Source organism: Eublepharis macularius, chromosome 5, assembly GCF_028583425.1.
Source record: "Eublepharis macularius isolate TG4126 chromosome 5, MPM_Emac_v1.0, whole genome shotgun sequence".
Taxonomy (NCBI): Eukaryota; Metazoa; Chordata; class Lepidosauria; order Squamata; family Eublepharidae; genus Eublepharis; species Eublepharis macularius.
Window position 1 is genome coordinate 74,982,305 of NC_072794.1, and position 24,647 is coordinate 75,006,951.

Here is a 24,647-nt window from a genome sequence, read left to right on the forward strand (position 1 = left end):
TTGATTAGTAATCGGATGGGAGGCCTCCAAAGAAGACCAGGGTTGCTATGCAGAGACAGTCAATGGCAAACCATCTCTGTTAATTTCTTGCCTTGAAAATGCCAGCAGAGGTTGTTATAAGTCAGCTATGACTTGACAGCACTCTCCACCACATTTAGGAAAAAACTTCACAGAAACTTCTCTCATTGCATTATTTAAACAAAATAACTATTAATCTTAGTAATTGACAGGTGGTGCTTTTTTCTCCTGAAACTTGTCTAGAATATTATACCATATCTTTAGAGACTCAGCAGAGCAATCCTAAGCTGATCTACTGAGAATCATATTCAGGTCTATTCCATGGAGTTTGCTCCCATTGAAGTGTTAGTGTTTTAGATGCAAATTAAATTGGAAATGCCCATAAATAATATTACGTGTGACTATTGACCACAAGTGTCCTGTATGATTACTGTTAAGTGAGGCTGAAATCTCATTAATATTTATTTTGAGTACAGACACATAAAACTGAGATGCATGAAAGGGAATATGATTGAACACATGGGCAGATACAAAGAAGCATATTGTGAAAATTTAAACAGAAAGACAAGTTATCAATGGGAATACTCCTGAAAATGAAATCCTTATAGTGACTCCTGGTGGGGTTTTCATGGCAAGAGACTAACAGAGGTGGTTTGCCATTGCCTGCTTGGGCAACCCTGGTCTCCCATCCAAGAATTAACCAAGGCTGACCCTGCTTAGTTTCTGAGATCTGACAAGCTCTAACCTGGGTTATCCAGGTCAGGGAAAATACTCTTGTGGATAAACAAAAAAGGTAGAGCAGAAAAATGAGAAGGTATTTTCTGGTGGGTAGCTATGTTGGTCTGCAATAGAAGAGCAAGATTTGAGTCCAATGGCAACTTAAAGATCAACTAGATTTCCAGGGTATGGGCTTTTGAGAGTCAAAGGGAGCTCTGACTCGCAAAAGCTCATACCCTGGAAATCTACTAATTCTTTAAGATGCTACTGAACTTGAGAAGGTGTGAGGCTGATAATTCCATCCTCAACAAAAGACAATGCCAATTGCCAACAATGCAAAAAAGAAATCACCCACACCATCACAGCATAGTGTAGAAAATGACCAAGGCCTTCACACTTAGGAGAACAGGAATCACCTTCTACAAGACAGGCTCAGTTGGGGAAACAACATAATGCCACTAGCTGTCACCTACAGTTCAAATATCTTCAGTGCATAATTAGGGATCTATAGCTGCTCCTAGAAGATTGTCTGTCACTCTTACAGGCCTTAGGAGAGAGACTGATCCTTATTTATGGACAGCCCCCCTACCTGAAGCAACTACCTTCTAGCAGCAATGGACTACACAACACCCAGGGATTAATCCTTGCAACAAATACTGGTACCAAATTGGTCCCCATATTCACTTAAGTGAGATTATCACAGAACCCAACAACATCAGTCATGGCATCAAGGCTCAGCTACACATTCTCCAATGTGATACATATGATGTGTCAGCAGTGCCTTTTGCCATTCATATTGGCCAAATTAGACAATTTATACTCTACACAAGATAATAAATGGACATAAAACAGAAATTAAAATGAAAAACATGGGGGAGCATTTTGACCTCCCCGAACATTCAATAATAAAGGTTGCAGTGTGTCAGCAGAAGAGTTTTAGCGGGTGACTCCAGAGAGAAGCTGCTGAGAAGCTGCTGAGATGGAATTCATATCAAGGTTTAATACGATCAGTCTTGGACTCAGGAAAGAGTAGGGGTGGTTAACTCGCTGCAAAATAGTAATTGTTCCTTATTTATGTACACTATTCACATTCATTCTGCTATGCTTATTCAACAACAGCTGGGCATGGCCCATCCCTGCTCTGTTTGAATAATTTATTCTGTTGACTGGATCTTGTTTTCATCTGTATTGTGTAATATAATATAGCATCTCATGTCCTGGAGAACTAGGCTTCTGTTCTGTCTTCGTAACTCACCCCTCCTCACAATCCCATTCTGATGAGTGTAATATGGGTAAAAATCTCTCTTCAAACTGAGTATGACACGGTTCATGCATGGTTCATGAAAGCTTATGCCACCATAAATTTATTAGCTTGAAAGAGTCTTTGTCATTTTGAGAAGGAAAGTCGCTGGGAAGGAAGTTTGGGAAAGCCTAGCAATAGACTCCCTCACTCATTTTTCTGTCATGGTGGGTTTTGATTTAACCAAACATACAACTGTGAGAATCAAACATAACCTTGAAAGAGAAACTGCAGTTATGAGAGTGTGGCAGAATTTTACATCAGAAGTTCAAATTTACAAATAGGATAGACTGCATGTTCCTTTTCATTTGGTGTGTATGGCAATAAAATATCCTGAACTGAAAAGATTCAGACAGGGGCAAGCATTTCCTGCTGCAGCATCCAGTGCAAAGAAAATATAAATCATTCTTCTCCATCAAGGTCTTGGCTGGAAGCTAATAAAGGAGAGCCAATCTCCCCCCTCCCTCCCTCACACACACACTGTCAGCCAATCACCTGACTGCATGCGGAAGAGTAGCTGCCATGGTTACCAAGTAAACAACTTCTTGTTTGAGCCGCTGAGCAAAGCAAAAACTGTTACAAGAGTTTTTTCCTTCTGAGTTTGGATTTTGAATCAGCATCCCAGAGGCACTGAGCTGGTCCCACTTCTCAGAGGTCTGGGACAGAGGCCCCAAACCTCCACAATATTATCCTCTACTTTAGTGGCGGCAACAGTGACTGCTGCTGCTGCTTCTACTGCTTCAAAGGATCAGAAACGGCTTGTCTTCCTGCTGTTTGCTACTTTGAAATACTGTTTGCTACGTGGAAATATTCTAAACTCAGGACCTACTGCCAGTTCTACCATGTCCAGCAATACCATATCTAATGCCGTCCAGGGAACCAAGGGCAAGAAGCACAGCATTGTCATCAATATGTAAGTGTCATTGAACTGCTACAATGTGGCAGAAACTGGGTACGTGTGTGTGTGTGTGAGGATGAGTGTAACAGGAAAGGCAGAAAGAAGGGCATCCCAAACTGATTATTATTTGAGGGGATAATAACCTTTCTGCTTCTCTTGAATTCAGAGGATACTGCTGAAAATTATGTAGAAAAGAGCAAGAGCCCAGTAGCACTTATAAGACTAACAAAATTTGTGGTAGGGTATGAGCTTTCATGAATGACAGCTCACTTCTTCAGATACAGTCTGCAAATTACAGACTTCACAGTGGCTTCTGAGGAAGCATCTGAGTTCTCTGGAATTGTTCATCATGCTGTTCGTGACCAAAACAAAAACAAAGGGGGATATCTGGGGTTTGATGGAGGAGCTTCTAGTCTAACCCTGTGAATAAACTTTAAATGGTGTACAGTAAGTATTGCAGATTTTAACTGGATTGCACTAAATGAAAAGCAGGCTTTAAGGTGTACCAAAGTCTAGCGGGACAGTGAAGCCATTTTTTCCTGAATCTTGAAACCTGTTTATCACCCAGTGCAATCCAATACCACCTGCGGTACATCCTGTGTTCTGTTTCTATTCTGTACAAACTGTAGAGTGGGGATTCCTCCAGCAAATCCCAGATCATCTCCCCACCCCACCCTTTATTGAGTATGGAAGAGTTCTTATGGTAACTTGGAAGCATGCTCACTGCTTTGTGATATTTTGGTTGCTCCTAATAAAGAAAGAGAAAGAAATGCTAAGTTTCCCTGCTTGCATATTAGTAACTTTTGGTAAGTATCCGCTCAACTGGAAGCTGGGATGAGAGGTAGCTCCAAGTGTTAGTTTCACTTGTAACCTGAAATTCCTGTTGTTCTCTTGTCCTAAAACCTTACTTTAAAATGTGGATGCTGAGCTGGCCTCAGGCAGCACACTCAGATGTGAAGTAGAGAAAGTTGACATACATATCATACAGAATTGTTCTCCAATTACGTATCTAAAGAAGTAGCAAATTTTATTTTATTTACTTAGTTCTATACCTTGTTTTATATCACTACATTATTGCTGTTAAACATGTTAATGTTTATGGCGCTATTCTGAAAGCTCACTGTGGGCTTCAGCAAAGGCAAAGCTCAAGTTAAAAGGCTGGTAAAGGTTTTTCTGAATCTTGAAACCTATCACCCAGTGCAATCCAATACCCTGTGCAAACACCAAGTCATTACTGACCCATTGGGGGATGTCACATCACAACATTGTCTTGGCAGACTTTTTACGGATAGTTTGCCATTGCCTTCCCCAGTCATTTACACTTTACCCCCAGGAAACTGACCTTGGAAGGATGGAAGGCTGAGTTAACCTTGAGCCGGCTACCTGAACCCAGCTTCCACCAGGATCGAACTCAGGTCGTGAGCAGAGCTTGAGCTGCAGTACTGCAGCTTACCACTCTGCACCACAGGGCTCAAGTTATCAAACAAATATTATATTGACAATAAATATTATATAATATTATTTACATGATGTACAGAAGAAACAATCGGATTAAAGAAGATGGCCTTTTGATTGCATTGAACCTCCTCGCCAATCCACACACCCCATCCTGCCAACCTCCAATGTTATTACTCATACAGGAAGGAACCAATGCCTTATTCCCAACTCCCTAGTTCAAAACAACACCATTGGAATGGGGATTCCTGGAACACCCCAACATCCTTTCCAGATGCCCACAATGCCATCATATTTACCATTCTATTTAAAACATTTATCCAAGTACTGCTTTGTAACAATCAGTCTGGTTTTTTAAAAAAGGACATACAATACAGAACATCATCAATAAGAACTCTCTCAAACTATATCTCCAAAGAGATATTAAAATGACTGGTAACCTGAATCAGTTACTTATAGGAGAAGCAGTCCAGGTGGTATCCTCTCAGGGTCAGTAAGTTTAATATGCTTCTTCATTTACTGTAACCATATAATAATAAGTCTATGAAGTCAGGGCCCAAGCATTATTTTTCTGCCCCATTACTTGTGAAATGCCCGCACCCAAACCCAGGTGTCCCTTTATGGCAGGCAACAAACACAACAAACATGCAGAAGGCACAAGGTAAATGCCAGGTCCTCCCCTTCCTGCTGGGGAGGGGGGGCGTATAGGAACCTGGCAACCCTATCCCCATATGGGAAGGAAGGGGACATTTTCCTGGGACCTGCAAGTCTAGAGGGGCCCAGCTAGGGTTGCCAGGTCCCTATACCCTCCTGGTGTGGGGGCGAGGCCTGTTTCCCTGCCTTTCCCCCTCACTGGCCAGGTAAGTGATGGCAGGGGCAGTGGGTGGGAGTCGAGGATCCCCCCCCCACCAGCTGGGGACCTGGCAGCCCTACATGTATATATATTTTGGGACTGCAAATCCTACCAAAAGCAGCAGCATTTTCTCCCACAGCCTTAGGGTGCTTTGCTTTGCCCTTCCCATCAGGTGGCCCTCCCTCCTTGCTCCTGCCTATGCAAAAGGAACTCTGGGATTGGTAGTTCTTGACATGATAGACCCAGGAGGACCTGCAGTTCAGCCTGCTGCTTGAGATTGCTGCTCTAACAATGCTTCTGGTTGGCTCTAGCAAATCTCACAAGATTTGGGCAATAGATAGAATAGATACAAGGAAATAAATTTGTACATACATACAATAGATACAAGGAAATAAGTTGCTATAAATGTCCTCGGGCATCATCTACAGTTTATCCTCATTCCCTCATGGCACTGTCAATTGCAGCCTGGGCTGGGCCTAGTGATTCCAGGTGCCCACCAGTAGCAGGCAACATCCTGGTGGTTTGCCTGCTTGCCTGATGGTTGCTGATGACTAGTGGAAGGTTTCAAGCCACCTGGTGATTGCCAGCCACCAGCAGGCACCCTGGGCACAAGTAGGGATGCCAGCTCCAGGTTGGAAAATTCCTGGAGATGTGGGGGGGGGGGACTTGGAGAGGGTGGGGTTTGAAGAGGAGAGGGACTTCAGCAAGGTATAATGCCATAGAGTCCTCCTTCCAAAGCAGCCATTTTCTCCAGGGGAACTGATCTCTGTCACCTGGAGATCAGTTGTAATTCTGGTTGATTTCCAGCCACCACCTGGAGGCTGGCAACCCTAGGCACAAGCGTGATGCATGCACTCCCAGCAGATGCAACAGTATCACGTCTAGAAGTTATATTATTGTGCCCGCTGCGGGAGTGCTCCTGCACTTCGCTTGGGGCTGATTTTGGCCCCTAAGGGGCCGATTCTCAAAAAACTGGCCTGAGCAAAGTGCAGGAGCATTCCTGTGGCCAGCAATCTTCCAGGGGGGGCGGGTTGCCATGTTTCCCACTGATCACTGGAGATTGGCAGGAGGTGGCAATCCCCCTGGAGATTGTCTGCCACCAACAGGCAATCTGGGAAAGTGCACACTGGAGACATCCCTGGCGAGGCACAATGACTTCACTTCCTGAAATGATGTCATTGCACCATCTGCAGGTGTGCTCCTGCACTTCACTGGGGCCAATTTTGGCCCCAAATGGACCAAATTAGCCCTGCGCAAAGTGCAGGAGCACACCTGTGTCTGGTGTGATGGCATCACTTCTCAGGAGGGCAGGGCTTGGAGAGAGGAACTGATCTCTGAAGTCTGGAGATCTTCCTAATATCCTCCCAAGTATTTTAGCAATTTATAATAGGCATCTACTAGTGAAAATTAACGATGTTTCATTTTGAAACTATTGATCTGTGGCATAACCTCAGAAAGACATTGTTTTATCAGGACTGTAAAAGACCAAAATATGGCAAAGAAGTTAACATCATCAGCATCTTCAGCTAGGCGAATGAGTTACACCAGCACTATGCAAGCCAGCAAGATGGGAACATTGGTTCGAAGGAGCATTCTGATTTCTGATGGGAAGAATGTGGATAAGGGAGCACTTGCAAGTAGTAAACATTCTATCCAGGTAATGAGATGTAATCCTAAGCATGTTTTCACTAGAAGATGTACAAGGGAGACAAAGTTTATTGATGTCATTCCTGAAAAGGACTGAACACATAGAGTGGCATTTCGTACTATACTGTGGTACTGAAAATGATTATGCCACACAAGGGAATCTATCTGGCAACTGTTTTTTGTTATGGTATAAGAAGGTCATTGTTAATAATTTGCAGTTGGTCAAATAAACCCCATTTTCAAGCCAGTAACCCAAATTCAAAAGGAACATTCTGAATTCAAAGCGATACAGTAGTTCTCAATAATGGAAAAGTTTGTATTTTTAAAAAATCAGAATTATGTTTAAGCCTAAGGATGCCAAGCATGGAAATGTAGAATCAGCCCAACAGTTGATAGGAAAGGAGGGATGTTTTTTCCACATTTGTTCATCTTGCAGGGGAAAGGAATTACTACTTAAAATCTGCTATTCACTTGGAGCAATAGTTACTTGCAAGGTTGCTTATTTTTTAAAAAAAGCACAAGAATTCAAATTACAATAAAATAACCGAACAAATCAATAGAATAACTTAAAAAAATAAACCAAAACCATCTTTTAGCCATCCTCAAAGGCTTGGTGAAATAAAAATGTGTTACCCTGCTTCATCAAGAACTGCAGACATACAGAGAAACTTCCCAAGTGAGTGTATCATAGCCAAAAAAGCTCAAAAATATGTTCCATTAAATCCAGTGGAACTTATTTCCATATAAGTGATCAGCTTTAGCCTTAGTTAATTAGCTTAGCTACATATCCCTTAGTGTCTGTTATGGTGGAACCAGAAAGGGTTTCTTTAGTATGGTGCTGTTATTTTATTACTTCAACAGGTTTTTGATGAGCTAGGAAGAGATGTGACGCCTCGTTCCCTTTACCAACCAGAAGCAAGTTCTGCCATGCATCGACAAAGCAAAATCTTATCAGGACATGATTTTGCTGGGGTCACTCAGACAGATTTCTTATCTTCTTTCTCTGTACATCAAACATCTGGAACCAGTATTAGTTTAGCAGGACCATTCTCCAGGTACGATCCAGCATCTCATGCAACCTGTCTGGCCAACACCCTATGGACCTTTGTAATGGCTGTATATACAATGTTCAGAAGTGCTAGAAACAGGACTTGGTGGATGTTTTTGTATGTTTGGGTTATATTTATAGTGCAGTTCTATGCAGAGTTACTCCAACCTAAACCCATTGAACCCACTGGACTCAGACTGGATTAACTGTGCATAGGATTGTACTGTCTGAGTCCTAGATTAGCCCAAGAGGGGAAAGACATTTATTGTGGCCCAACATTTCTGCTGCAATAAATTCATTTGTATTTAAGATGTCATAAGATTCTTTGAAAATATAGAAGTTAATATCTTCAGAATGGTTAAACTGGAAATGAAGTTCTAATATAAGTGTTCCTGGAGCTAATTCTACAAACTATCCCTTTTATCCTGTTAAATCCGGAGGAGTAGCCTCGTTAACCTATTGCAGCCAAAGTAACAATCACTTATATAAAGAATCATCTCTGGTGATAAATGTATATGTTACTGGAATGCAGCTCCTTTTCAGTGGTACAGGGCTCCTATGTATCTTACCTGAAACAAGCCCTCTGAATATGCCCCTATTTGCTTGGGGGAAATCCACAGGAAACCCAGAGTTCTGAGGCTGATTGTGTGTATTTGAGTCCATCCTTAATTACCTAATAATGATTACAGTCTTTGATTATTCTGCTTTCCCCCCTTGTCTTATTTATCATTTTTGTACTGTGCCTTTGCTCCAAGGAACATAGGGCTGCAGATATGGGCATCTTTCATTTGCCATAGCAAGGCCAAAAGGCTGAGGGATGGTGAGGCCAATAAATATTATGGATGAGCAGGGATCTGAGCCGGGGTCCACCCAGTGCAACTCCATTCATTTGTTCATTTTAAAGAAAATTCATATGCTATAGCTCAGCTTTAGGGAATGTGTCTCTACTGCAACAGCTATCGTAGAAAGATGTTATAAGATTTTAAAAAATTAAAATCTTTCCCCACAATGCGTAGCATTAATTGTTTACACGGTCCTACTTGGGTAACATGACTTGGGAGTCTATTCACAGCCAAAACTGAGGGTCAAACTAGATAAGATGTTGGAAGACCCAGCATAGTTTTAAAATTGCTCAATAGCAGCTGTGGAGGCTCCAATTTGGATTGGGACCACAGGATAGGGGAAAGGGAGGTTAATTCTTCCCAACCTCATGTGTGTGCGCATGTGTGCATGCATACCTACATGGGTATACACATACATCATTTATTACCTGTGGTGTTTCTATTTGGAATTATGGTTATAGATGAAAATTATTCCTGCATCAGAGCCCAAGAATTAATACACTTCCTACATAAATAAGCCATATTGTATGGTAACGACTTAGAGCAGTGCTGCTACTAGTCCCCTAAGGACATGCGGCAATAGTGTTGGGGGGGGGGTCACCACATGTTATGTGACCTGCCAACCATCCTAAGAGCGCTTTGCAAGGAGTACATGCCATTGAATAAAATTGGTCTTATTTCTGAGTAGATATTCTTAAGTTTGCGTTCTCATAGAGCCAAATCAAGTGTTAAGAAGACTGTGGTATAATCATGATAAAACCGTACCACTTCAAAATCAATGTGGGGGATTACATGTCTGAATTCTCTCCATGCCAAACTCTCACTGCAAATGCAAAGCTTTCATGTTAAGGAGGCATCTAAGCCTGCATTGTGTAGTGGCTAGAGTGTCAGACTAGGATCTGGGAGACCCAGGTTCAAATCCCCACTCTGCCATTGAAGCTTGCCAGATATCCTTGGGCCAGGCTAGGCTGAGAGGCTCAGCCTAGCCTATCTCAAAGGGTTGTTGTGAGGAGCATAAAATGGCGGAGAGGAGCATAATGTAAGCCACTCTGGGTCCCCATTGAGGAGGAAGGTGGGGTATGAAAGAAGTAAATAACTAGTCTCTCTTATGAGGCAGCTTTGCACATTCAAGGAGATTTCAACACAGAGAAATACGAGATCCCCAACCTCAGTTCTGAAGTGACACAGTCACAAGAGAACCATGTAACTTTTTTTATGTCTCATGAAGACATATGGATTCTTAAAGATGCAGAAGTGATTTTCAGTGACAGCTATGGTGCTTTTGGAATGTATTAATTAGCATCAAGTATTCTTGTTCCAAGTACTTTCATTTACATTCTTTATTTTACTTCCAATGCATGCTAACTTAATTATTTTTGTCAAACTACAGGACTTATGGTAGTATCAGTATTACTAAGTCAACCACTTCTACAGAATCAATGGCAGAAGAAATAGTAGAACCTGGATCTAGACGAGAAACAGCTAGTAGTTTAATAGGTAAACTTACACAATTATATTAACTTTGGATTTTTTCAACATAGTCTTGCTCCTAAAATTATCAAAGTCATTAAATACCTAGGACCTAACTACATGTTATGAGGCTGTGTGGTTGCTGCTGATTTGTATCTTTCACATGATGTATTAATCTGGCAGATGTTCAAGTCAGGCGAGAGGAAGTGCAGGAACCACTGACAAAAGAAGAGCTAGAAAAGGTTGTTGATATTTACCTCACAGAGACAGAAACCATTTGGATATTTGATATGCCAACTGTCATGGTATCTTCAGAATCGGAGGAAGCTGACAAAGTGAGGTAAGCATAACTTTTGTACAATGGGGGTACCTAAGATAGTTTGTGGGTTTAGCTTTCAGGGAAATTTGAGATGATTTCCATCATAGTTCTTTTTTCACCATGGGATTTTTGTCCAAATACTCAATAAATTAAAATAAGGTTCAAAAGATTGTTCATCAATTTAGCAAAAATTCAGGAAAACTATCAGAATCTCTGGGGAGATTCTGTCCATTTTCTTTAAAAGAGAAAAGATGTGCAACACATTCCTATACATGTTTACTCAGAAGAAAGACCTATTGAGTTGAACTGGACTTAATCTTTAGTAAATGTGTTAAATATTGTGTCCTATGAGTTGTAATGTATGGTTTTTTCTTTTTTTTTTTTGTAAAATTTTTATTGGGTTAGAACATTAATATTTTTACATTACATTGCATTCAATTATCCCCTAATTTTTCGTTTCTAACCCCCTCCCTTTCCCCCCCTTTTGTTGACTTCCAACAGCTTTCCCACCCTCTGTCCCTTTTCCCTTACTTCTATTAATTTCCTCTATCTAAAACAAATATATATTCTCCATTATATTAAGCAGTACATCTTTAACTCTTTTACTTACTAAACATCCAAACTATACTTCTTTAGATAAACAATTTATCCCATTTTCCAGTTTTGAATATTTCTGTATGTCATAAACCATAAAAATTTCCCACATTTAAATCAAACAATTTGATTTGTTCTCTCTATATTAATCATTTCTTCTTTTTATAGTATTTCTATATAACTCATCACATAGTCAGTCATTTTAACTCTTCTATACATTCAGTTTGGTGCATATAAGTCTTATCAAGTAAAAAAAAATATTGTTAATTACTCAATCCTCATGTTTAAACCGTTAATTATTCTCTATCAATATTCTATCAATTAACCTTTACATATCTATATATATCTCAATCAATTAATTAATCTAACTGCTTATAAATTCACATTTCTCTTCCTCCCCCGGTAAAGTCACCCCTCTCTTTTATACTTTTATTGTACTTCAGTAGTTCTCAAACTGCCACAGTTTTCCTCCCACCTCCCACTTCTTCTCCAGATATTGTTTCAGCTTCTCCCAGTCTGTGTTAAACTGCCCTGAGTCCAGATCTCTCAGTTTTCTTGTCATCTTGTCCATTTCAGCCATATACAGCAATTTGTAGATCCAATCTTCAATAGTTGGCACTTCTTGTACTTTCCATTTCTGCGCATACAAAAGTCTAGCTGCTGCAGTCATATAAAATATCAACGTCCTGTGGTGGGCTGGGATTCCCTCCATTCCCAAGTTTAGCAGCAGGAGTTCTGGGTTCTTATTTATTTGAAACTGTAAAATTTCACTCATTTCTCTTATTATTTCCCCCCAGAACTGCCTAGCTACCTCACACGACCACCACATATGATAGAGGGAGCCCTCATGCTTTCTACATTTCCAGCATTTATTAGAAGTGTTCAAGTTTCCTAGCGCAATCTTCTTTGGTGTCATGTACCAACGATAGATCATTTTGAAAATGTTCTCTTTAATATTAATACATGTCGTTGTCTTCATTGTAGTTTTCCACAAGTATTCCCATGCCTCCATTGTTATTTCTTTATTAAAATTTATAGCCCATTTCACCATTTGTGTTTTAACTGTCTCATCCTCGGTATACCATTTCAACAGTACTTGGTATACCTTGGATATTCTTTTCTTGTCCTCTTTAAAAAGGGTCTGCTCTAGTTCCGAATTCTCTGTTCGTATACCTCCCTTTACAGAGTCCGAGTTATACAAATCTCTGATCTGTCTATACTGGAACCAATCGTAGTTCGGTGATAGTTCCTCTTGCGTCTTTATTCTAAGTTTAGACACTTCAGTTTTAGTTATTTCTTTGTACGTTAAACATTGTTGTTCATTATCAACAGCTCTCGGATCTATCACCTCGTATGGAACCACCCACAAAGGGGTTCCTTCTTGTAGGTAAATTCTGTACTTCTTCCAGATTGTATATAAACTTCTCCTTACAAAATGATGCAGGAACATCGAGTTGACCTTTACTTTGTCATGCCATAGGTATGCGTGCCATCCAAAAAATTTTTTATATCCCTCTAGGGCTAATAGTTTCTTATTCCTTAATGTCATCCACTCTTTTAACCAAACTAGGCAGATTGCATCATGGTAAAGTCTCAGGTTGGGCAGTTGCATTCCGCCTCTTTCCTTTGCATCTTGTAGAACTTTTACTTTCACTCGAGGCTTCTTGCCTGCCCAAACAAAATCTGATATTTTCCTCTGCCATTTTTCAAATTGTTTAGAGTCTCTGATGATTGGTATTGTCTGTAGCAAAAACATTACTCTTGGTAACACATTCATCTTAACTGCTGCAATCCTGCCCAACCATGACAAATTCAGTCTATTCCATTTGATCAAGTCTCTCTCTATCTGAGTCCATAATTTTTCATAATTATTCTTGAACAAATCTATATTTTTTGCAGTCAGCTCAACTCCCAAATATTTCACCTTACTAGTTACTTCACAGTCCGTTGTTTCCATTAACAATTGTTGTTTCTGCTTAGTCATGTTTTTACATAATATCTTTGACTTCTTTTTGTTAATGAAGAAACCTGCCAAGTCACCAAACTCCTTGATCTTGTCTATCACTTTTGGCATGTTCTCCAATGGATCTTCTACAATTAACATTATGTCATCTGCAAATGCTCTAACCTTGTATGAATAGTCCTTTATTTTTATTCCTCGTATTTCCTCGTCTTGTCGTATTTGTATCATCAGAATCTCCAATACTAAAATGAACAACAATGGAGATAACGGGCAACCTTGTCTTGTTCCTTTACTAATCGTCAATTTCTTGGTCAGTTCATCATTCACTACAATTGCTGCAGTCTGGTCTCTATAAATTTCTTTAATTGCTCTGATGAATCTTTCTCCCAATTGTAGCTTTTCCATAGTGGCAAACAAAAAATCCCAGTTTAAATTGTCAAACGCTTTTTCAGCGTCTACAAAGAAGAAACCAACCTCTTTGTCACAACGCTTATCATAATATTCAATAGCATTAATCACTGTCCTTAAATTGTCTCTTATTTGTCTGTCTGGCAAAAAGCCTGCTTGTTCCTCCTCTATGACTTCCGAGAGCCACCCCTTCAGTCTCTCCGCCAATATCTTCGTAAAAATTTTATAATCATTGTTAAGTAGTGATATAGGTCTGTAATTTTTCACGTTAGTCAAATCTTGGCCCTCTTTTGGGATCAATGATATATTCGCTTCGCTCCAAGTGTCTGGAATTCTTTGATCCCTAAAAACTCCGTTCATCACCTCTTTTAGGAATGGTGCCAGTTCGTTGGCCATTGTCTTATAAAATTTAGCCGTAAGTCCATCTGGCCCTGGCGCCTTTCCTAGATTTGCAGATTGTATTGCCTTACTTATTTCCTCATCAGTTACTTCACTATTCAACTTATTTCTCCAAGCTTCCGAGATCTCTGGAAGTTTGGTTTTCTCCAAATATGATGCTATTGATTCTTTGGTTACTTCTTTTTTATTATACAGCTTAGCATAAAATTTATAAAAGGCTCTACTAATGGTAGTCTGCTCCAGGTACGTTTTATTTTCTTCACAGATTTTATTTATTATTTTCTTTTCCCTTTTCTTCTTCAATTGCCATGCCAAATATTTCCCAGGTTTATTAGCACCCTCAAAAGCTTTTTGATTCAGTCTTTTAAGGTTCCACTCCAATTCTTTATTACTCATTGCTGTTAACTGTTCTTGAAGAATTTTAATTTCCTGATGTATTTTCTTTTTCCCTGGTCTCTTTTTTAACTGTATTTCTTTGGCCTTTATTTTCTCCTCAATCTCTTGTCTTTTCTCCTCTTTCTTTTTCCTTGCTCTGTCATTTAAGTCCATTAGTATGCCCCTTACAACCGCCTTGTACGCATCCCAAACTTTACTGGTTGGTACTTCTTTATTCACGTTATATTGTATAAAAAACTTTGTCTCTCTTCTCAATATTTCCATATTTTCACTTTCCTGTAGCAAGTCCTCATTTATTCTCCAGGCTTTCCTTTTTCTCCTTTTTCCAAATTTCCACATAATTGGATTGTGATCTGAGCCTACCATCGGCATTATTTCTACCTCCTTAGTCCATAACGCTAAGTCCTTTGAGGCCCAGATCATATCAATTCTTGATAATGTAAGATGCCTTGCAGAATAAAAAGTAAACTGTTTGGTTTTAGGATATTCTCTCCTCCATACATCTTCGAGAGTCTCTTGTTGAATCAACTCAAAAAAAAGCTTTGGCAATAGTCCTCTTTTCTTTTGTGTTGTTGTAGTCTTTTTATCTAGTTCCAAATCTGTCACTCCATTAAAATCTCCAGCAAGAATTATCTGGTCATATACAAGATCGTCTAAATGCTTCCTTAAATCCTCAAAGAAGCTTTCCTTTGCACCGTTAGGTGCATAAAGTCCGACTACCAACACTCTCTTTAAATTCCAATTACATTCCACCGCTACAAATCTAGCTTCCACATCTCTCATAACAAATTTTGGCTGCAGCTCCTCTTTTATGTACAACACCACTCCTCTTTTTTTCTTATTAGAGGCCGCTACAAATTCTTTGCCCAATTTTCCAGATTTTAAATATTTTACATCCTGTTTTCTAATATGGGTCTCCTGCAAACAAACAATATCACATTTTTGTTTTAGTAGCCAATGAAAAATATTTTTCCTCTTATTCGGTGAGTTTAGTCCATTTACATTCCAAGATAATACATTACACTCCATATTCATGGTTTTGTTGGTAAGTCTTTTTCATTGTCCTTGATAAATCTCTCCATCTCCCGCTCAGATCTGATGCGTTTTTTTGCCCCTCCAAACTCAAAGGACACTCCTTCCGGTAACTCCCATCTGTATCTGATATTCATGTCCTTCAAAGTTTGAATTAGCACTCTATATTTTTTCCTGTCCAGTAACACTGATCTGGGCAGTTCCTTCATTATGATAATCGTCTTGCCATCAATCTCCAATGGATCTTGAAATTGTTTTGTCACAATCCTCTCTTTCATGTTTCTAGTTGTAAACTGCACAATCACATCCCTTGGTAGTTTCCTCTGGGTTGCAATTCTCGAGTTCACACGGTACGCCACATCTAGGATAGCCACAATTTCCTCCTCCTCCTTCCCCAGGTAATCAGCCAACACCTCAGTCATCTGTTCTTGCGCTGACTTCCCTTCCACTTCTGGCAGACCACGAAAACGAAGCTGCTTCTCCATGTGTTTAGTTTCTGCAACTGACATCCTCCCCTTCACCAGTCTCATCTCTGTTTGTTGCGTTTCTATTAAATTCTCCATCGCGTCTTCTACTGTTTTAACTCTCTGCTGCGTTCCTTGTAATTCACTACTAATCGTTTCCACGCCTTTTTTCACTTCTGACAGCTCCGACTTTACTGTCTGTGTAACTTCTTTGACCTCTTTAATAAGCTCCAATTTCGTGTCCTTAAGTTCTTTCATCATGTCTATAAGCTTTTTGTCCAAATTTTCTATTGCCGATTGCCACTCTTTTTTCGACATCGTGGGGCTTGCTTTAGCTCGCTCCCACGAATCTGCTCTCTTCCTTAGCTCCGTGGCGTATGTTTAAACGTTTTCCTTTTTTTCAAATGTCCCAATCTTTGCCAAAATTAATTTTTTGTATCCAAAATGTCGGGCGTCTTTTCTCTATGGTTTCTCTATGTTATTGTAATCCAAGATGGCCTACTTCCTCTTCCGCTGAAGCCGCGACCCTTCCCTTTTCAAAAATGGCGATTCCCTACTTCCTGTCCGTCGGCAAGGGCCGCTTCCCTCCAGCCACTCTATTGTTGTTACGCACTTCCTGTCTCCCGTCTTCCCACAGCAGGTCTCGTGATGGTGTCTTTTTCCCACAGCTCCAAAACCACAGGTATTCAAAACAATAGTCCGATTTTTGCAATAACTTCTTTAAATTTAGTCTCTTTTAAAATACAACTCCTGCCGAGTCTTCACCTCCTTTTCACTAGTCTGTTGCAGTTTAAAAATCTACTTTCTTTCCTCTCTGTTTTTATCAATCTGTCCCGTTTCAAGAGATAGCGATCTTTACCTTCTCTTCAACTTTCTCGGGTTGTAATCGCTGTTTCGATCTTAAATTCTCCTCTCGACTTCCCTCCCCGATCGAAGCTTGGGTATGTAGGTCTTATGCCAGCCGAATTGGCCCCAGAACTGCCGCAGAGATTATAGCCGACCCGTCGCAAGGTGGGACCTCAAGGATTGGGGGGGAGACTCCTTGAGTAGAGCCCCCCCTCATCCGAGATCTAGCTCACCCTAGGGTCTTGAGCGTTCTTTGCCTGCTCCCCGCCTGAGAGCAGTCGGCCGCGGGTTATTTTCACCCCTCCGGCCGGTTAAAACGGCAGTCCGGTCAGCTCCGCAAATGGAGCTGCGTTAGACCTCCATGAATCCCAAACCGGAAGTCATGTATGGTTTTTTCAATGTAGGCTGCTCAAAGGCAAGTGTTTGACATGTCTAGGGCACTGAAAATTGACTTTAGGAGCTCACGGTTTTCTACAAAGAAAATGCATGGTAAAAAGTCTATGACACAGTCATGTAGTCTGAGACTTTATTAATGGATACAACAGTGTGCTTGAAACCTACAATATGAATGAATATGATATGAAACTGTGAGGAAATTTACCTCCTAGCAGTTTCCTTGCTCATAATAGTACAATCTGTTATAGCGCAGGCCTGGACCCTTGTTTGTTGCTGTTCCACTGCTGTGTAACAGTTCCCCCTAAGAGTGGTGAGACAGGCACCTATCCTTAGGACTATAAAACAAAGCTATTTAAGACAGCTTATGCAGTAGCTTGAAATACTCAGGACCTAACTACATGCTATTTAATGATGTTTTAAAATTATTTTTGTATTGTGTTTATTGTTGCTATACCATCAGGGCTGGCCCATCCATTAAGCACACCTATGTGATTGCCTAAGGCACTAGCCATAGTGCCAACCTGTATGCCTGCAGAATCATGGTCTTCATCCCCAGGCGGCAGACCCCTGGTACTAGTGGGTGGCCTGCAGGGAGCCTGGTCCTTCCCACCCTGTGTTGGGGGACAGGCCCTCTTAGTCTTTCCCTGCCCCATCCATCAGAGGGGCAGTGTCCCGTGCTCTGCAAGCAGGCTGGATCTAGGCTCCTCCTCCTCAGGCTTGGCTGGCTAGGCTTTGGAGCAAGGTCTTGCACTGGAGCACAGAGCTTGCAGCTAGTGGGCCAATTGATCTAACAATGCAGCTTTCCCAAGGCCAGCCTAATAGGTTGAGAGTTAATCTGGCTCAGTTGCACTTGCTGGCAGGTGTGGAGGCTTGTGAGACTCAGCTGTGCTTTGGCCAGGATCCTGTGAAACAGCACCACTCTCAGAGCCCTGTTCTGGATCCAGGCGAGGAATGTGTGCTTAGGGTTCGCAGGTGCACGCCAATGGCAGGCAAACTCCCAGGGGTTTGCCCCACTTCCCACTGATCACTGATGATTGGTGGGAGGTTGCAAGCTGCTTGGAAATCGCTTGCCTCCAGCAGGCAATCCTGGCAAGTAAGCGGTGGGTGTGCTTCTGGCAGGGTGCAATGACATCACTTCCTGAAGTGATGTCATTGCGCTTTGTACAGGAGTGCTCCCGTACATCATGGGGGCCGATTTTGGTCCCAAACAGGCTGATTTAGAATCGGCCCCATGAAAAGTACAAGAGCATTCCCATGCAAAGCATGATCTTCTGGATGTGATGTCATCATTGCATCAGGGCCGGGAACCTGCACGGACTTTGCGCGAGCATGAAAATTGTCCTAACAGAGAGTACCAGGCCCCCACTCTCACCAGAAGGTTATGGGGACCTGGCAGCCCTGTCCTTTGCACTGCCTTGTCTGGGGCCTTCCACTGACATTGCTCTTATGGAGTGGGAACCAGTCCTGAGGGGCTACAGGCCCAGATTTGTGTCCTGGCTGGTGGAGGTCTAGTGGTTATCTCAGAGGCTCGTGGCATGGTCTGTCTTGCAGGTTCTGGCAGGGTGGCCTCTGGTGCTGCTTGAGCATGGTCAGTAGGTGCTGCTGCAGCATCAGGCCCTCTTGGTCCCCTGGCCTTGGCTCCTGAGGCTCTTCCTCTAAGACTCCGAGTCAGAGTCACTGGAATAATCAGAGGGGCTCATGACCGGCAGAGCCATTAGTGGGCCAAGATGGAACCCTTTTCCAAGACATATTTGCCTCCCCAACAGCTTCTGTTGGGAGGTGCGGCACCACAGGAAACTACAATCCTGCTCCTAGGGTTCTCAGAAAGTGACATCATTGCACTGGCCATGGGCATGCTCCTGTGCTTTGTAAGGGCCAATTCTAGCCCATATGGGGCCAGCATTGGTCCCAGCAAAACATGGGAGCACGCTCGTGGCTGGTGCAATGATGTCACTTCGGGAAGTAATGTCGTCGTGCTAGGATCACAACTGGTGCATGCTTTCCTGAGTTGCCGGTTGGTAGTGGGCAATCGCTGGGGGGCTTACCATCTTCCAATGATCATTGGCAGGGTAAATCCCCGGGAGATTGCCCACCACTGACGGGCAACTGGGAAGCCTACCTGGCCCCCATGAGGGCAACGTCAGTTCACCATGGTGTGGGGAGGTGGTCAGGCAGTAGTTTTTCTGCAGTCTTGGTGGTGGGAGAGACAATTTGTTTACATAAGGGTGCCAAAAACCCTCCAGCCAGCCCTGTAACCACCTTGGGTCCCGACTCTATGTTAGCAGAAAGGCAGGATATATAAATGCCACGATTAAACAAATGAAAATACCTTATGGAGACTGATATGGCTGATCAGTCACGTATAGAATGACTCTTGGCATCAATCCAACAATTTTTATCATATCATTGCAAGCCAGCAAAAATAATTATTTGAATTATCATGGTGAAATTAAGAGTTACTGGGGCTGATCATAAATTAAATAAAGATGTAACAGAAGCAGCATAAGCCACAGGTTAAAAAGGGGCATTGTAAGAGTGTGTGCATGAATAGTTTTTAAAAAGATGTGATGAATAATCCCACTGTACACAGTCATAGTGCAGTCTCCATGTGCTTTGGATACCAAGAGGCTACCAGGGACAATTTAGGAGCATCAGTCCCTCACTGGTAAGTCTGCAATGATGCCTCAGAGCTGCCTTGTGGCTAGCTTCACAACTGCTCCCTCTGCTGGCCTCCCCCCTGCACTATTTCTCCAAATTCTGCTAGAGTTTTTCTGGTTGCAAGGGCAGCTTAGACATTACATGCATCAGGCATGTACACAGAAACATAAAGTAAGAAATTCAGCACATACCATGACATATACATGGGTGATAGACTGTTGTGACTGGCTGTTGCTTGTTGTTATGTTACTCTCCGTGGCAAGCCTCAATATGTTGTGTGATGTGTGAATGAGCAACACACCCTAAATGTTTAAAGAAGTATGCACACAATATTCCATGGAAGAGGATAACACTTTGTAAAAGAAGAAGCGGAGGGGTTCAGAATAGCCCCAGCACTGGTTTACTCCAAGCAAGCTATCTCCATCACCTCCTGGTCCTGCAAGGCTCAGCCAAGTGTGTGCCCTATGACCCCTTCTAATTTGTAAGAGGATGCTGGGACTCTTTTGAAGAGTCATGCCACAGAAGCCTCCAAAATATTTCAAGGACATGACGTCCTGCACCTCTTGGACTTCGTGTTCCTTCACAGCACTTTTATTAGTATTTCAGCCAACGAGCTGCATTTTATTTATTTATTAAAAATATTTATATGCTGTTTTTGCAGAGTAACTTATATTCGTTTATTGTAACAAAAATATAACCTAATATAGCACAATAAAATAAAACAAACATGTACTTCACAAAAGAATCCAGATCTGCCTGGAAAGAAAAGCCTTTCTAAGTACTTTTATTTGATTCCTAACCTCTTCAAGAGGGAAATTCATAGAGGCTATGACTGTATACTGAGAAAAGTAATAGACTGCTTCTATTACTGATCCCAAATGCTATGAGGAAGAACAGCTCTCAGTATTTATATGGTAATAACCTGTAATTGTTATAGGTCCTGACCCTATTAGCCTTCTGGGCATTCAAGAAGATGGCATTATTTATTCCCTGAAGGGAATCCTAAAATTTACTGTGTCAGAAAGCAATACCTCATTGTTTGTCTAAAGAACATATATCTGCAATGCAGCATTTTTACAATGTGATTAGAGAAAGGCCAATTTTAGATCTACCCCCATATAGTTCTAAAGAGCTCAGATGTTTATCATTTTTTAAGTGCACCAGCTGCATCACTGAATTCCAGAAAAACGCTATAGATGCATGTTTATTTCTAAGGTTCTTGAAGTAAAACAGTCTGTTTTTTTAAAAAAAAACTACCATGTTTTGTTTTTCAAAGGCAACAGAATATAGAATACATGGAACTCTGTAAAAACAGAGTTGGCAATGACCGCTATACTGACAGAATGATGCAAACACTGAATGGTGCACCAAAGACCAAGGAGGTGCAGTGTGACAAAATTGTCATGGCTGACAAAGGTAAACAATAGCTTGAAAAACAGTTTTGGAGATTACTGGAGAATGTGGAAAGAGCCATGGACTAAACTGGAGCTCCTTTTATGTGGGGGTATAAAGTAACAAAGCCATTTTTTCCACTCCTACCCTTAAACATAAAAGGCAAACCATATTGCTGACGACTCTTTTCTTATCCCCATGCAGGTGCAGTATGCGGGGATAAGAAGCGAGTTGGGGATAAAATGGTTTACCTCCCCTCCTCCTCCTCCTAGCGGCCTCCAGAGGCCCGGAAAGGTCTAGCGTGGCTGCAAGAAGGTCTGCCGCCATGGCACTGGGCCTTCCCACTGCCTTGGGGCTTCCAGAGGCCCAGAGGCCTGGGGCACCATTCACTCCTCTGTTCCATCTTGTAAATAAAATTTCGTTTTTGTTTTGTTTAACCCTGGCTGCTTGAAGTTGTTGTCTGAGGGAAATACCCCACAGAGAGACCTCAATGCTCTGGTCATGCTAAATGGGCCTAGTGAAGTAAATGGTGGCAGCATATACAGGGCAAGTTAACTTCAAGTTCCCTTTCCCCAGTAGCCCTAGGCAGTATTAAGCAGGAAGAATAGGATTGAACTTTGCTTGTGTAGTACAGATGGGAAAATATATGCTAGTTAAGCTTAACAATTAATTAATTATTATATCAATCTCTATTTTAATATTGGTAAAGTTTTGGGTTTTTGAATTCTGTATATTTTAGTAAACTTCATAGCACATAGTCATATATTCATTTTGACTTTCCTCCCCTTCTTACCCTCTTTCTTTCTGTACCCCCATTTTGTTTAAATTAAAAAGTAAAAAAATAAAAATAAAGGGAACGGGCTTCCTGTCTGGTGGATTCTCTGGAAAAGGCGAGAGAGGACCCTTTGAGGATTTGGGTCAACGCTCTCTGCCTGCTAAAGTGGAGGCTAGACAGATGGATGGCATATGGTGACCAGGCCTTACCTGCCTGGGAAGCCCCAAACCTGTGAAGGGATGTTTAGGGTGGGTGGTATGGTGCGTGCAAGGTGGGGTCTGCCCTAAAGTTCCTCCCGTGGGACTATTTCTCCTTGGCCTATTTCTGGTTGGGAAAACAGCGGAGGAGAAAGGCTTAAGCTCCCTTTCAGTGCATGCCATGGTCCTAATTCCAGCCAAGGCACCTCACATCTGGGAATTAGGTTCTGAATACAGAAATTGTAGCTCATGTCTGGTCAACAGGATCCAGAGCAGACAGGGTGGGGTATGAGGAGATACAGGGACAACATATTGTGTAGCTAGGCCCTAATGGTGCTGCTAGAAATGGTGTTTTCTCAGTCCCTCTTGTACTATACAAAGAAAAACAACCTATACAAAAGGAAGAAAGTTCATGGAATAAACCTTTGCTGATTCTCTCATTTCCCTGAAGTTCCCTGCTTTCCTCAAAAAGCTATATCTGAAGGTTGGGGGACTCGCAGAAATGGGGCAGGATGTGACACAGGAATGTTGTGGGAAGAGGAACAGGCAGAAATGCCTCCCTTCCTGCTGCTCTTGCATGGTTTCTTGGCAAAAAAAATTTCTAAAGTGAATTCTGCCACCTTGCAGGCCCAGTGCCATGCCATTCTTGAGGGGCTGAGGAGGAGAACAGACAGCTACACAGGAAAGGAATTTTAATGGTAGTTTGAATTCAAACCATTAGCTCCAAACCAAAACTTAACATGGTATAAAAAATGTAGGGAATGTAAAGTTAGGGATTCTTTGGTTACTCTGGACAAGGCTGTCATCATGACTAAGCAATGCTGAATAGCACCTGGGTTAGTGTTTCTGTCCTCCTTTGCATTGCTTCTCTTTTGCCTTTATCAATTCCCCTTGGCACAGTAAGTGATTTCATACTCACTTGAACTTATTTACTTTCTCTTTCACAATGAGAGGTGTGTTTGGTTGGTTTTGCATAATTAAATAAATTTGCAGCATAGGTTTGTGCAGGAACACTTTGTCCATATGGTGGGGTGCTATACAGTTTCCCATCACTTTAGGAGATTATGAAGCACTGACGTTTTTAGAAGACTGTTTGGAATGTTGGCATATATGGAGTGCTGCTGATGACATGCTTTATAATAAGGATATCCATTTGTAACTATGGAAAGCTATGCATGCATTGAAAGGATTTTATAGGTTCTAATTAGGTTTCCTTAATGCATCTGGTTAAGAGAGACTGCATTTGCTACACAAAGTATAATGATCATTTTCGCTTTTTGTGTAATATAAGAACAAGGTCTACCTAACCATGTCCTTTATTTCTAGAGATAATGGCCACCAACTGGGATTTATATGATTCCTTTAGTGCTTTGGAGGCCGTAGTTGCAGAAAAAACTAGCAGACCAGTAACCGTGACTAGCAGTAAATCGGCTGTCAAAGAACATGATAAAACCACTTCTTCAGTTTCTGAGGACAGAGGTATTTTTTCCTACAACAACATTTAGTTCTTAAGCTGCATTTTATGCTAGCCCTGTAACTTAACAAGTATTACTTGCATGCTATGTAAGTAATTATACAAAAGTATCACTTCTCTCCCCCCAGGGTGGATTTGGTTTAAATCAAACTGATTTAAATCACGATTTAAATCACTAGTCAGTAAGGCTTGATTTAAATCATAGTTTTCTACATAAAGACTCATTTGGGCCACCAGGCCTTGTATTTCTTTGTTGCAGTGTTTGCATTTTGCACGCATGCCTGCCTTACCGATAGGTAAAGGAACTTCATTAAAGTATTCCCAAACTGGGTCTCTTTTACGGCCTGCTGCCATTATAGGTTTTTTCCTCCACGGAAAGAATGTGATAAACCTCAGGTCATACACACAAAAGATCCAAAGACTTGTGCAGTATTGTGCTCAAAAAGTTTCACTTTCATTTTGTACTGCTTGCCCCTCCCTCCTCCCACTTAGTTTCTTCTTGTGCAGATCTATTCCACTCCAAACAATCAGAAAAATATTGTTTCTATTCACTGAACTTCTTGAAACTTAGCACTGAAGGGGTTGATTCTGTCTTCATAGGTTTGTAGAACAATAGGATTAAGGTCTTTTTCTCAACTCTGTTCATGTTATAACATTTTTGCTGTGAAGAAGAGGCATGTGATCTCTGCCGAGCTGACACAAATTCAGTTTTGAGAACTGCAAAACCAAGCATCTGTGATAATATCTTGTAGGCAGAGAAACTGCCCAATAATCTTACAAAAACCTCTCGAAGAGCATGACATTGTGAATGGATTAATGGAATTTATTTACCAAAAAAATTAAACATATACAGCCTTATTCTACATAATTAAAAACTAATCTTTATTTCATGATGGAATAACCTTTGGATGGTAATATATTTTCCTCAAAAAGCATTTTATTTAAAAAAATCCAATTTAAATCAAAAAAATCCGATCAAAAAAATCTGATTTAAATAAAAAAAATCTGATTTTTTTGATTTTTTTAAAAAAATCATTGATTTTTATCCACCCTGTCTCCCCCACTACTGCTAGGCTGTGCCCTCAG

At 41.3% G+C, this 24,647-nt stretch overlaps 1 protein-coding gene across 2 annotated transcripts in view; it reads left to right on the forward strand.

The window, feature by feature from the left end:
- The first annotated feature begins 2,625 nt into the window (after positions 1-2,625).
- Positions 2,626-24,647, forward strand: part of DNAI4 (dynein axonemal intermediate chain 4) — a 69,544-nt gene continuing 47,522 nt past the window's right edge. For both annotated transcript variants that reach the window (XM_054980787.1, XM_054980788.1), the window contains exons 1-7: positions 2,626-2,948; positions 6,715-6,898; positions 7,750-7,943; positions 10,169-10,275; positions 10,432-10,588; positions 21,000-21,139; positions 23,414-23,566. In XM_054980787.1, the coding sequence (XP_054836762.1) occupies positions 2,878-2,948; positions 6,715-6,898; positions 7,750-7,943; positions 10,169-10,275; positions 10,432-10,588; positions 21,000-21,139; positions 23,414-23,566 (1,006 nt within the window). In that variant the 5' untranslated portion in view covers positions 2,626-2,877. The remainder of the gene's footprint in view (positions 2,949-6,714; positions 6,899-7,749; positions 7,944-10,168; positions 10,276-10,431; positions 10,589-20,999; positions 21,140-23,413; positions 23,567-24,647) is intronic.